Source organism: Anarhichas minor, unplaced genomic scaffold, assembly GCF_050575085.1.
Source record: "Anarhichas minor isolate MPS153535 unplaced genomic scaffold, ASM5057508v1 ptg000159l, whole genome shotgun sequence".
Classification (NCBI taxonomy): Eukaryota; Metazoa; Chordata; class Actinopteri; order Perciformes; family Anarhichadidae; genus Anarhichas; species Anarhichas minor.
In genome coordinates, this window is record NW_027466605.1 from 20285 (window position 1) to 34521 (window position 14237).

General features: G+C 44.6%; 1 protein-coding gene and 1 long non-coding RNA gene across 3 annotated transcripts in view; one reads left to right on the forward strand and one right to left on the reverse strand.

The window, feature by feature from the left end:
- Positions 1–328: 328 nt before the first annotated feature.
- LOC142943918 (janus kinase and microtubule-interacting protein 3-like) overlaps positions 329–14237 on the forward strand; it is a 40287-nt gene continuing 26378 nt past the window's right edge. Inside the window, exons 1-9 of the mRNA XM_076085478.1 lie at positions 329–463; positions 534–776; positions 1943–2182; positions 3667–3867; positions 5125–5238; positions 5978–6133; positions 7708–7730; positions 13481–13616; positions 13997–14032. Of these exons, the coding sequence (XP_075941593.1) occupies positions 329–463; positions 534–776; positions 1943–2182; positions 3667–3867; positions 5125–5238; positions 5978–6133; positions 7708–7730; positions 13481–13616; positions 13997–14032 (1284 nt within the window). The remainder of the gene's footprint in view (positions 464–533; positions 777–1942; positions 2183–3666; positions 3868–5124; positions 5239–5977; positions 6134–7707; positions 7731–13480; positions 13617–13996; positions 14033–14237) is intronic.
- On the reverse strand, positions 6771–12256 carry LOC142943919 (uncharacterized). Of its 2 annotated transcripts, none has more exons than XR_012952287.1 (3): positions 11720–12256; positions 9688–9789; positions 6771–6956 (listed from the first exon to the last, which is right to left on the reverse strand). It is a non-coding gene; the product is annotated as an uncharacterized LOC142943919 (long non-coding RNA). The 2 variants fall into 2 exon arrangements; XR_012952286.1 differs by lacking the exon at positions 11720–12256 and adding an exon at positions 9874–10758.

A 14237-nucleotide genomic window follows, 5' to 3' on the forward strand; every position in this document is an offset into this window, starting at 1 on the left:
ATATATATATATATATATATATATATATATATATATATATATATATATATATATAAAATAAGTGAATGCAGTTTGATAGCTGTCAACGAGAAGTGAGTACTTCAACATAGAACATATAAATATGTGATATTACAAAGTAATCAAAGTAATGTTGGCTTGATGTATTTTATTGGATAACAAGTCCAGGAACTCGACCAATCACATTGGACTTTATTAAAGGTTGTGTATTTGTGTATTTGCGTATTTGTGTGTGTCCACAGGTCCAGATGTAGTCGAAATTCAGATTGACAGATAGCTCTTTAGGGGGCGGAGCCTGCTGGTGGTGATGATGTCAAAGAGAGGAGCGGGGGGGCGAGGGAAGGGGGAGCGACCTGACGCCATGGCAACTCTTCAAGCAGCCAATGAGGAGCTGAGAACCAAACTGACGGAAATCCAGATCGAACTACAACATGAAAAGAACAAGGTAAGAACTACAAACCCCGGAGTAGCATCGGGATCATTAAGAACTATGACTCACGTACAACTGATCCCAGGTCAGCCGCCTGGAGAGAGAGAAGAGTCAGGAGCTGAAGGCGGAGCATCACCGGGCAACGGTTGCCGTGACGGAGCTGAAGACCAAACTCCACGAAGAGAAGCAGAAGGAGCTGAGTGTGAGCAGAGAGACGCTACTACGGCAACACGAGATGGAGCTGATGAGAGTCATCAAGATCAAAGACGGAGAGATTCAGCGTCTCAACGGCCTGGTGCTGATGCTGAGGGACGGGTCCACGGACAAGGTGAGGGGCTGTCTGTCTGCTCATCAAGCTGTCTGTTGCGGTGGAAAAAACTATTCAATAGTACCGAGTGAGTCCTATGATACTGAAATTTAGAAACATTGAGAAAAGAAGTTTGTCTATAAAGTATTTATTCTCTGCGCAGAGAAGGTTCAATCATCATACAGAGTGCAATGCGGTCTGAAGGAGGAAGGCACCCAGAGTGTTGGTTGTGTACGATTTATAAAGGCCTTGAGCACATGGTGGGGTAGGAGGAGTTCATCACTAAGACATTTGGACAACAGTGACCATTCTTTGATTGACCATTGAAAGGTTCAATGGCTGCACCCCTATTCAGCTCTTATCTAAGCTGACAGTGTCATGTCCTTGATTAAGCCCCCCCCCCCCCCCCCCCCCCCCCACACACACACACACACACAATACTACTCAACCTGAGAGGACCCTTACTGACCATGTCTGACATTGATTAACTTTGTTTATACAAAAATGGCCAAAACACTGAGTGGTCAGACAATAAAAACAGATAGATAAGTCATAGTGGATATTAGCCATCACACTGTCTCCATATCTAGCTGTCTGTATACATACACACCTGTCTGTCTGCTTATCTACCTGACTTTATACACATCTACCCATTTGTCTGCACATCTACCTGCTCATCATTAGATAATTGATATTTAGTAGAATAACTTTAGTTTTGTCTGAGTTTAAATCAGGAAGTTGCAGCTCATCCAGGTTTTTAGGTCCTCAAGGCTGGTTGAAGTTTAGTGAGCTGGTTGGATTCATCTTGATCGATAGATATAATTGAGTATCGTCTGCATAACAAAGAAAGTTTATAGAGTGTTTTCTGATAATATTGCCTAAAGAAAGCATATATAAGGTGAATAAGATTGGTCCAAGCACAGAACCTTGTGGAACTCCATGACTAACGTTGGTGTTCTTCGAGGTTTCATCAATTACAAACTGAGATCGATCTGATAAATAGAACTTAAACAAGCTTAGTGCAGTTCCTTTCATGCCAATACAATGTTCCAGACTCTGGAATGTGATGGTCAATGGTGTCAAAGGGTGATTTGACTCCTCATCTTTTCATTCCTCAGGTGTGAAGAATAATTTAACTCCTCAGGTGTGAAGGAATGTTTCAGACTCTCCATCCTGTCATTCTTCAGGTGAGGAGTGCTCTGCTGGCAGAGGTGGAGGATGCGAGGAGGAGCTGGGAGGCGGAGCGTTGCCGCCTCCAGCAGGAGGTGCAGGAGCAAAGAGGAGCCAAGAGGAGCGCTGAGGAGGCTCTGACATCGGCACAGCAGGCCTGCCAGGCCCGAGCAGCTGAGCTGAGATCAGCTCATCACCATCACCAGGAGGAGCTGAACAGGACTAAGAGAGACTGTGAGAGGGAGATACGCCGACTGGTACGAGTCACTCATGACTGTTTACACACCTGAGTCACAACTAGTGATTTTAATATATAATTAATATTATAATAACATCCACAATGACCTCCATGTACAAACTAGAACACAAAGACTGGCTACACAGACTGGTACCACATACGGACCCTCATACAGAACATATCTGTGTTTAAACACTGAGCACTGTCTTTTTTTAGGAATAGAAAGCAGCTGTTTCAGGAAAGTAGTAAGTAATGTTACAGTTACATGTCAGATTGTAAGAGAAGCTTTCAGACTGAGGGAACCAGTGGTCCTGTGATTAGTTGTACTATCTCTACTGTGGAAGACTATTTATTTGTATAAGGAGAATTATATCTAGTCAGCTTTGTCCAGTATGAGAGGTCTTCACCGGTCCACTCGGTTCTGAGGATCCAATAACAGACCTGGAACACCAGTTATTCTCAGTCTAATCAAGTTTATAGGGTCTGGTTTTACTACTGCAGGTCTAACATGTCAAATACCTGATTATCTTGATACCTTGATTGAATTAATCATGTTGTTGCTTCTGCTGCTGGCGCTGGTTAAAACTCTTTGGGATCTATGGCATTTTGGATTGGGTCAAATTATCCTCGGGTCTAGTTGAGTGGGTTCTGGCTCTCTTTGAGTGGGGTCTGGCTCTAGTTGAATGGGGTCTGGCTCTCTTTGAGTGGGGTCTGGCTCTAGTTGAGTGGGGTCTGGCTCTCTTTGAGTGGGGTCTGGCTCTATTTGAGTGGGGTCTGACTCTATTTGATTGGGGTCTGACTCTATTTGATTGGGGTCTGACTCTCTTTGAGTGGGGTCTGGCTCTATTTGAGTGGGGTCTGGCTCTCTTTGAGTGGGGTTTGACTCTATTTGAGTGGGGTCTGACTATTTGAGTGGGGTCTGGCTCTCTTTGAGTGGGGTCTGACTCTCTTTGAGTGGGGTCTGACTCTATTTGATTGGGGTCTGGCTCTCTTTGAGTGGGGTCTGGCTAGTTGAGTTGGGTCTGACTCTATTTGATTGGGGTCTGGCTATCTTTGAGTGGGGTCTGGCTCTATTTGAGTGGGGTCTGGCTCTAGTTGAGTGGGGTCTGGCTCTCTTTGAGTGGGGTCTGGCTCTATTTGAGTGGGGTCTGGCTCTAGTTGAGTGGGGTCTGGCTCTATTTGAGTGGGGTCTGGCTCTAGTTGAGTGGGGTCTGGCTCTATTTGGGTGGGGTCTGGCTCTAGTTGAGTGGGGTCTGGCTCTAGTTGAGTGGGGTCTGACTGTGCTCAGATCCCCCATTGAGCCTTTCTTTGTTGAAAATTTATTTGTGAATGTTGTGTTCAGCCCCACACCTCACCTGTGTGTCTCACTAACCTTGTTCCTTACCTGTCTGACTAATCACATCCTACTTACCTACCTACCTGCCTTACCACATCTACCTGTATGTCTCTAACCTGTGTACACGTCTGTCTTTCCAACCTGTGTGTCTACCTCTCTATATGCAGATGGATGAGATTAAGTTGAAGGACAGAGCTGTCAGTGTTTTGGATAAGGCCCTGGGGCTGCAGGCTGGACACGCTCATCGCCTCCAGCTGCAGACTCAGGCTGCTGAGCAGCAGATCGCAGCCCTGAGAGATGCACAAAGGGTTGGACTAAACTACCCTGGTCAAGCCCTTAACCCTACCCCTAACACTGCTCCTCACACCGTAAGCTCCACCTCATCCTGCTCCTACTGAATGAAATTAATTTAAACACATCATGTTAACTTTGAAGTCATGACATTCCACGCCAGGCTCCACCTTCTTCAGAGTCACCAGGACCACTGCTCAACTAGGACTGAGCCATCCAAACACTCACTCCTTGAAGAGAAAGGTGAACCCTTTGGTCCTCAGGATCACACAATCCACTGCTCACTGTTCACCTGTCCTCCCCACCTGTGACGGCAGAAGAGGTCACATGACCAGATGAACAGCATCTTGCTGGATGAAACTTCTAACATTACTACTTCATGACTTCCCTGACTTCCAAGTCAAGTGACAGATTCTCACTGGAAGATGTCACAAACAGTGTCAGACACTGTTCACTTTCACTTACAGATTGCACAAACATTGTGAAAAGTGAAAGTCGACATTATCTGACAAACAGTGGAAGATTCTTTATATTTCTTCCTAGAGAGTTGATAGTCAACAGTGTGAGTGTCTGATGAGGTTTGAAACAACAGACCATGGAGCTTTGTGATTTGATGACTATCAGTAAAGTCAGTAAAGTACTACAACACATCATTAAAGACCTATCCAAGGTTCCAATAGTTACACTACACTTCCACCACAATACATCATTGCAACCTCTCCAAAGTACAAATAGTACAATTACTACCACTACGACAATAAAACATCAACATACTGTGAAGCTGGGTGATTGTACAAATACTTCTATTACTACCACCTCAACAAGTCATCTGCAACTTTTCCAAATTACAATTAGTACTACTACCTCTACTTCTGCTATGAATGCCACTACTACTACTACTACTACTACTACTACTACCACAAAACACACAGCAGACCGTGAAGCTCTGTGATTGGCTGTTTGTCATTGAATACAACACATCATTGGTCATGAGCATACGCTGCTGTTTGATCAACTTTCTGCAGAAGCTACATGTATTCTTTGTGGAGATGACAGAAGCTCTGTGATTGTTTCTTCGTGATTGTGTTCTCTCCATATGTGCATATTGTAGCTTTGACTTTTGTTCAAAGAAACACTTGTTTTCAAACTGTCGTCCAACTTTTTTCATGTTAATCAAAAACTGTCAACACTGAACATGATGACTTATAAGAGTTATAGCAGGAACCTGAAATTCCTCTGTAATAGAATAACTGTGTGTGTGTATGTGTGTGTGTGTGTGTGTGTGTGTGTGTGTGTGTGTGTGTGTGTGTGTGTGTGTGTGTGTGTGTAAACAGTCCCAGGAGGACCGGGACACGCGCAGGTTTCAGTTAAAAATCGCTGAGCTCAGTGCTGTAGTCAGGAAGTTGGAGGATCGAAATGCTCTGCTGTCTGAAGAACGAAACGAACTGGTAACAAACACATCACATAACATCTTTCTTCAATTGTTAATGGTAAATAGACTCATGACTCTTATTGACATTATGCAGTCCCTAGCCCATAACCCTGACCTAAACCAACAGAATCTGAGCCTTCAAAGGTCCAGCCTGAATGTCCTCATAACGCAAAATCTTCCTCAACATATATACAGTATATCTATATATATATATATACATGTCCTCACATTGCAGAAATGTCCTCACAATGTAGAACTGTCCTCACAATGTAGAAATGTCCTCACAATGTAGAAATGTCCTCACAATGTAGAACTGTCCTCACAATGTAGAAATGTCCTCACAATGTAGAACTGTCCTCACAATGTAGAAATGTCCTCACAATGTAGAACTGTCCTCACAATGTAGAAATGTCCTCACAATGTAGAACTGTCCTCACAATGCAGAAATGTCCTCACAATGTAGAAATGTCCTCACAATGCAGAAATGTCCTCACAATGTAGAAATGTCCTCACATTGCAGAAATGTCCTCACAATGTAGAACTGTCCTCACTCCTAAGGTCTAAAACCCAAAGTGGTTCTCACAAAGATATACACTCTTTAACACCAAACACCCTTGCTCTGGCTGTGCTATAGATATTTTTCTTTATTTTATGTATATTGTATATGTTCTGTATTTTCTGCACTGTCTTTTTTTCTACATTATGTGTACTTTGTGTTCTCTCTATATTTGCTGTATTTTCTTTGCCTTCTGCAGCTGAAGCGTCTGAGAGAGACAGAGAGTCAGTTTCTTCCTCTTCTGGACAAAAACAAACGTCTGAGCAGGAAGAACGAGGATCTGGATCTCACGTTGCGTCGCCTCGACAACAAGCTTCACTTCGTCACCCAGGAGAACATGGAGATGGTAACTATGGTAATCAGAATCACCTTTATCGGCACATACAAGGACTTTGACTCGCTAGGGAAAAGGCCAACAAAGCTGTGCAAATAAAGGTCGATAACAAACAGGACTGTTATGTACACAAGTGGTGAAACAATAGGGCAGTTCTGACTCAGCGGGTCGTCCTTCAATCAGAGGATTGGAGGTTCGATCCCCGGCTCCTCCAGTCCATCTCCATGTGTCCTTGGGCAAGACACTGAACCCCAAAGTGCTCCCGTAGTCTGTGCCTATGAATGTTAGATTGTCCCGATGGGCAGGTGACACCTTACATGGTAGCCCCTGTCAGTGTATGAATGGGTGTGAATGGGTGAATGATGACCTGTAGTGTTAAAGCACTTTAAATGGTCGGAAGACTAGAAAATGAACTACGTATGGTCCATTTACCATCTACCAATAGGTGTTGTTATGATCCCGCTCTGAAATCACAACAAAACGTAATGAAAACTCAGGCACGGTGCTAAATAAAGAAACCACCTTTATTAGAACAAGGTCTGGACCGTTCAGATTGCACAACAGGAAAGCATTCTCGCAGCCTCCCAGACGGTGTCACTGCTCCCCCTAAAACACTGTGTGTAGCACACCAGGTGTCAGGGAAAAGAAGGGGCCTTCTCCTCCGGATGGGGCGGGTCTTGTAGGGCGAAGGCGTTGGCCAGCTGCCTCCAATCTTCCTGATGGCCCTGGGCCGTCACACCCCCCCCCATAAAGACAGGGTCCCCACAGGCCCCTGGACATCACCCATGCCCACATCTCATTCCTTCGTCATCTCCCATCTCAGCTACTGGTACCTTGAAACAATCTTTAAAAGAGACAGACAACAAAGTTGAAAGAAACATGATGCACAATTACTGACATGGGGCCCTGGATAATGCGTCAGCAACAATATTGTCCTTCCCTTTAATGTGACGTATCTCTAGAGAGTATGCCTGAAAAAACAGGGACCATCTTATGAGTCTCTGATTTGGACAGTGTAGTGAGTTCAAAAATGTTAACGGGTTGTGGTCCGTGTAAACTACCACAGGCCCTGAACCCACATACACCTCAAACTGCTGCAACGACCAAATCAACGCCAAAGCTTTTTTTTCTATTACGGAATAGTTTAACTGGTGCTTGTTGAACTTCTTGGAGAAGAAACTCACGGGTCTGTCAATACCCAATTCGTCCTCTTGCATCAGCACTCCACCTGCACCCACGTGACTGGCATCAACTTGCAGCTTAAAACTGCTATCCATTCGTGGTGCAGCGAGAACCGGAGAATCACAAAGGATCAGCTTTACAGCATCGAAAGCCCTTTGACAACCAGTGGACCAAATATACTCTACCTTACCCTTCAGTAGGTCTGTCAGCGGCGCCACTACAGTCGAAAAGTTACGACAGAAAGCTCTGTAATAACCAACCAAACCTAAAAATGTCATCAGTTCTTTCTTTGTCGCCGGCGGCGGATACCGGTCCATGGCTTGCACCTTTGCCCGCAGAGGGCGCACCTCTCCTTGCCCGACCTGTCGACCCAGGTATGTCACGGTTGCTTTAGCAAACTCACACTTCGCCAGATTCACGGTCAGGCGAGCGTCAAGTAAGCGACCGAACAACGCTTTTACACGCTCCATGTGTGAAGACCACGAATCTGAGTATACGACGACATCGTCTATATACACTGCACAGCCTTCTAACCCACGAACAACCATATTCATAAGTCGTTGGAACGTAGCAGGTGCGTTTCGTAACCCGAAAGGCATGACAGAGTAAGAATACAGCCCAGTTGGAGTAATAAACGCTGCAATTTCACGCGCCCTTTGGGATAACGGGACCTGCCAATAACCCTTTAACAGATCAAATTTGCTGATGTATTTTGCAGCACCAACCTGATCAACGCAATCATCCATGCGAGGTAGGGGGTAAGAGTCTGGTTTAGTGACACTGTTGACTTTCCTAAAATCCGAAGAAAACCGAGGGGTATTGTCCGCTTTTGGTACGAGCAAACAAGGTGACGCCCAGCTTGAGGATGACGGTTCAGCGATACCGTTCTTCAGCATATACTCAACTTCAGAATCTAAAAATGAACGCTTTACCGCACTGACTCGATAAAATCGCTGTCTTATCGGCTTTGCATCTCCTATGTCGATATCATGTTCAATCATGTGTGTACAAGATGGAACATCCCCAAACAACATTGGATACCCCCTGATAAGCTCGGATAGCTCTGTGCGTTGTGAAACAGACAAGTGGTCAAGGACACTGTCTAGGCTCTGCAGAACTTCAGAGTTTTTCAATCGGCCTGTTAGCAACGCTGAATCCGGATTAGGCAAACCATCCTCACAAACATGCTCCCTACCCGATGACGTCGTGTTGCCTACACACGCCGGGTGAGCGCTATCCATCCCTACGCTCCGCTCCTGAGACGAACGTGCATGATATGCTTTCAACAGATTAACATGGCACAGTTGGTGATGTTTTCGACGGTCTGGTGTGGCAATAAGATAGTTCTGCTCCGAAATCTGTTTCACTACAGTATAGGGACCCATAAACTTAGCGTTAAATGGCGAATTTATAATGGGCAACAAAGCCAAAACTTGGTCGCCTGTACTGAACACCCGATGCTCAGCTCCAGGGTCATAAAGACGTTTCATCTTATCCTGTGTTTTAGCCAACTTCGACTTTGCCAATTCACCAGCTGCGTAAAGTCTATGCCGGAACCCATTGACATACTCCACCAGATTTTTAGGTGGCTCTGTTTGTCTCCAATCCCCTTGCAACGCAGCCAACGGACCACGCACAGTATGACCAAACACCAGCTCATTAGGACAAAATCCTGTACTTGCTTGCGTTACTTCCCTTGCCGCTAGCAACAACCATGGTAACCCTTCCTCCCAATCACCTTTCATCTGCACACAATAAGCACGTAACAGAGATTTTAAAGTCTGATGAAAACGTTCCAGCGCCCCTTGACTTTGCGCATGGTACACCGAGGACTGGTTATGCTTGACATGCAGCTGTTTTAACACCTGTGCAAACAACTGTGAGGAGAAGTTTGACCCTTGGTCACTCTGGATGGTTTTTGGTATCCCAAAGATTGAGATAAACTGGCTTAAAGCGTGCACAATCGATTTCGCCATGAGTGTGTGTAATGGATACGCAGCTGGATATCTGGTCGATTGACACATAATTGTCAACAAATATATAGCACCAGACTTTGAAGGAGGAAGAGGGCCCACACAATCCACGATTAGGTGTTCAAATGGCTGGCTTATAGCCGGAATGGGATACAGAGGAGCCACTTTTTTTTTTTGATTTGGTTTACCCGTTAACTGACAGGTATGGCAGGTCTTGATGTACGTTGCCACGTCTCTCTTAATCCGGGGCCAAAAAAAATGTCTCAGAATGTGATCATATGTCTTTCCTACACCCATATGCCCTGACTCATCATGTGAGACACGCAAAACTAAATCACGGAATTTTAAGGGCACTACAATTTGGTAAACAGGATCTCCAATGAAACCCTCGCCATGTGGCACCCATTTCCTAACTAATACCTCGTTTTGAATGAAGTATCCGCCTGCCTGATTTTCTGGAAGAACAGACTGGAACAGCTCACTCAGCGTGGAATCAGCTCTTTGCTCGCTCGCCAACTCACTCTGTGAGACAGACAATGGAGTGTTAGACAGCGATAATACATACTCTTCTGTGGGGTCCTTTATTTTCGCATTGTCCAATTCTACCTCTGCTTCCCACTCGCGACCGGCCGCAGTCATGGCGCGCGTTACGGCGCAAGCCTGGAATACATCCGGATACTGCTTCTCATTCTCATCAGGGCCTTTACTACCCAGCGGTACCGGGACAAGTACCGGTTGAGCTGGATCATCAGGCCAGACACGTGCCCCAGCCACGTCGTTACCCAGAACCAGCATAACGCCATCTATAGGTAGAGCAGGGCGTACCCCCATTGCGACTTCTCCCTCAAATAGATCCGAGTGGAGCACAAGTTTATGTATTGGCACCTGAAAAACAGACATGCCCATACCCAATACCGGTATAAAAAAACCCGTGTCAGTTTCCGCAGAAAAGGGCAGAGCAGACGCCAGGATAAATGAATCAAATGCGCCAGTGTCACGCAATATGGTCACCGGCACCTTCCTGTCAGTACCCACCAGAGACACATGTCCTTTTGTGATAAAAGGCAAAAATGACGTCAAATCGGGCTTTTCCGTGAGAGATGTCAGATTACTCACATTATCCGAATTAACCAACTTGGAAACTGGCGCAGCCAGCGCGGCTGGTTTCACCTGCGCCCCATTATACCTGTTCTGCGATTTGCGCAAAGCGCAGTCTCTTTTCCAGTGCCCTACTCCATGGCAGAAATGACAACTGTCGTCAGAGGTACGGACACCACGGTCAGCTCTCTGTTCCGAACGAAAATTTCCACCAGAACGGCCAGAGAAATACCGGGCAGGACCACTTTCCCTACCAGCAAAGCCATAAGCGCGTGGATCCCCGCCGCTACTTCTGTGGGTTAAAACATAATCATCTGCCAACGCAGCAGCCTCACCTGCAGTCTTCACCTTTTGCTCACTGATGTACATAGCAATTACCTCTGGGACTGAGTTCTTAAACTTTTCAAGCACCATCAGGTTACACAGATCATCAAAATCTTTGACATCCGACGCAGAATACCAACGGCTAAATTGAGTCCCCAAATCACGGGCAAACTCAAGATGCGACCTGTCCCCTCTTTTCCAACTTCTAAACCGCTGACGGTAAGCTTCAGGAACCAATTCATACGCCTTTAGAATCGCAGCTTTAACCTTAACATAATCGCAACTGTCACCTGTAGTCAAAGAAGAGAAGGCTTCCTGAGCGCGCCCCGTCAATACACACTGCAGTAATATTGTGCGGTCCGCATTTGACCAGTCCCTCATGTCTGCAGCATGTTCAAACATCGTAAAAAAGGTCTCAACATCTCTCTCATTGAACTTTGGCACCAAACGTAAATTATTCAAAATCTCATGTGAATCATCACGCCGGGCCGACTCTTCACTCCGTGAATTATCACCCAATTTACCTTCCCCCATCAGCTTCAGTCTCTCGCTTTCTAAATCCAACTTAACCCTTTCCGTTTGCTGTCGCATTTGTTCCAATGCCACCGCTTTCTCCAACTCTGCTTGCTGTCGCACTCTTTCCAATTCCAAATCCCGTTCTTTCTCCAGCTGCATTCTTAACATCAACATTTCTTTCTGTTGTTCAAAGTTTAAAGTTAAGTCAGAGAGCGACTCCTTAACAACAGCAACCCCAGTTAGATTAATGGCCGTAGGTGACGGTTTAGGAAGTGTCAAAATGTCCATGTCATACAAATTTGCACTCAAAATAGCCTTAACATTTTCTTTTAATCTTTTAGCACCCACATCTATTTTATAGTAGTCGGCTATCTTTATTAACTGATCCTTTGTACACTGATCTAACAATGCCTCGGACGGAGCTTCAATGAAGTTATCCACCCCCGCCATGACGCACAAATGACCAATGCACAAAATACCCGGAGATCAAAAGAACGTACAGTATTGACCTTACCCGTGCACAAAGAAAGTGTCGGAGCAACTTAGTAAATTGAGCATCCCCTCTAACTGCCTATCCAGATCTACATAAACTCGACCCTAGTCTTCAAGGGCTACTGACGGCGGGTATTTATGCACCAAAACCCGGTAGTATGACAAAGCGACCAGCAAGCTGGCAACAATGCCAACACTACGGACGTGCTCCCGAGACAACTGCTCGCAACCGCTTTCACCCCACACTACATTTAGCCGCAAACGAATCCCAAATGGGAAACGCGATGTTCCTACAGGGGAGTCAATATAACATTTGTGCCACAAAGAGGTCAAAACTTACCTTCCTTTGTCCCGTGCCTTTTTTGCAGAACAGACCAACTTTAAACCGATAGCATTAACCATAAATACAGAATATGAGAAAACATATCATCGCTCCCTACGAGAGTTTCCATAACGAGCGCAAAGAAAACCCGGAATCCCCGGACCTGACGTCCCCACTTAAGTTTCCGAATCGGACGAGCCCCCAATTTGTTATGATCCCGCTCTGAAATCACAACAAAACGTAATGAAAACTCAGGCACGGTGCTAAATAAAGAAACCACCTTTATTAGAACAAGGTCTGGACCGTTCAGATTGCACAACAGGAAAGCATTCTCGCAGCCTCCCAGACGGTGTCACTGCTCCCCCTAAAACACTGCGTGTAGCACACCAGGTGTCAGGGAAAAGAAGGGGCCTTCTCCTCCGGATGGGGCGGGTCTTGTAGGGCGAAGGCGTTGGCCAGCTGCCTCCAATCTTCCTGATGGCCCTGGGCCGTCACAGTGTGAATATAAAGGTTGTATAAATATATATATAAAAGCCACAATGACCAACAATAAAATAGAAATAAAAGGTCTATATACAAGTCAAGTGTTCTGTAAGTTGTACTATACAAATAGTGCAGATAAATAAATAAATACTGACTGGGTATATATGTACTGGATGATTATGTTCCAGTAAAGATGACTTCATACTGTCAATACGACGTGTAAGATGTAAGTATATTTACATGTAATATGTGCATATATAGGAGCAGCTCGTCCATCTTGTGGAACAGAGAGCAGCTGTTCATCAGATGTATTGACGTGCAGTTCAAAATCCCCGCTGCTGCAGTTTAAATAGTGCTCCAACCCGTTTCCCCCGTCTGCGTCTCACTAAAGTTCACTACAATTTTCCAGTTGGATAAAAGCTGGGAAAAAAATGGACAAGTTCCTTATTGGATGTTGAAAAGTTCCTCCTTGGCAAATGTAACCAGAGAAGAAGAGCAGAAAAGTGAATGAACAAACAAAGGCTGCCATCTTAATAAGACCACAACATGACCCCTGACCCTGTGGTCCTGGACCTGTAATCACTAACACTCTGAGAGCTCGGTCACACTCAAACCAGCAGTCAAGTCAATCCGTCATTTTGTCAAACAATAGTTCAATTTATTATGTATAGCCTAAAATCACAAATTCTCCTCAGAGGGCTTTACAATCCTCTGTCCTTTGACCCTCACATCGCAACAGGAATCAGACTTGTTGACATCTTAGATTAGAAAACTTTATTTATTTTTGTTCTGTAGAACACTGAGGCATCCTGAGTCTCTCTTACCATATAACAAGTATTATGACATAGAACAAAGTAATTTTTGGAGAGAAGATTAGAATCATTGCAATGATTATACACTGGCTTATGAGAGTAGTAATTGATTAGTATCAGACAGTAGTTGCTATGGTAAAAGCAGCTTTTGTTTTGGTCCTCAGAGGAGACCGAGTTCTTTAAACGACCTGGACCGCAGCCACTCCAACAGTTACCATGGTTACAGCCAGGATGAGAGAGAGATGGAGTTTCTACGTTTACAAGTTCTGGAGCAACAGCACATCATCGACGACTTGTCCAAGGTACTTATACTACTACTACTACTACTACTCCTACTACTTTTAATACTACTACTACAACAACACATCATCGACGACTTGTCCAAGGTACTTATACTATTACTACTACTACTACTACTTTTAATACTGCTACTACAACTTTACACCAGTATTTTCAGTATTGCTTTGCAGTTTCAGCTGGCAGCATTTTCTTGTTATATATTAAAGTTCCAAGAGGAAACTGAAAGGGGAAAAAGTCACAATTACAAATCTTTCCGCTACTCCAGCACCATGGACAGCGCCATCGATTTATCAAAACCCAGCACAGCTGATAGATTCTAACCTGCTGATGTTTCACAGTTGTTGAAGAAACAATATTTAAATAAAACTCTTTGTGTTTTCAGGCTCTGGAGACAGCTGGTTATGTAAAGAATGTTATAGTAGGTATTGATGAGCACTATGTCTGCTGTGTGTGATGTCATTCATTAAAGAATGTGACACTAACACTGAGCAGGAGAATAAATTACCTGAAGGAGACAAAAATCAGCTAAAAGAGTTAATATTGGACTTAAATGTATCATTCCAGCACAAATCCTGTAGAATGAATGAATGAATATATGAATGAATAAATGAATATATAAATGA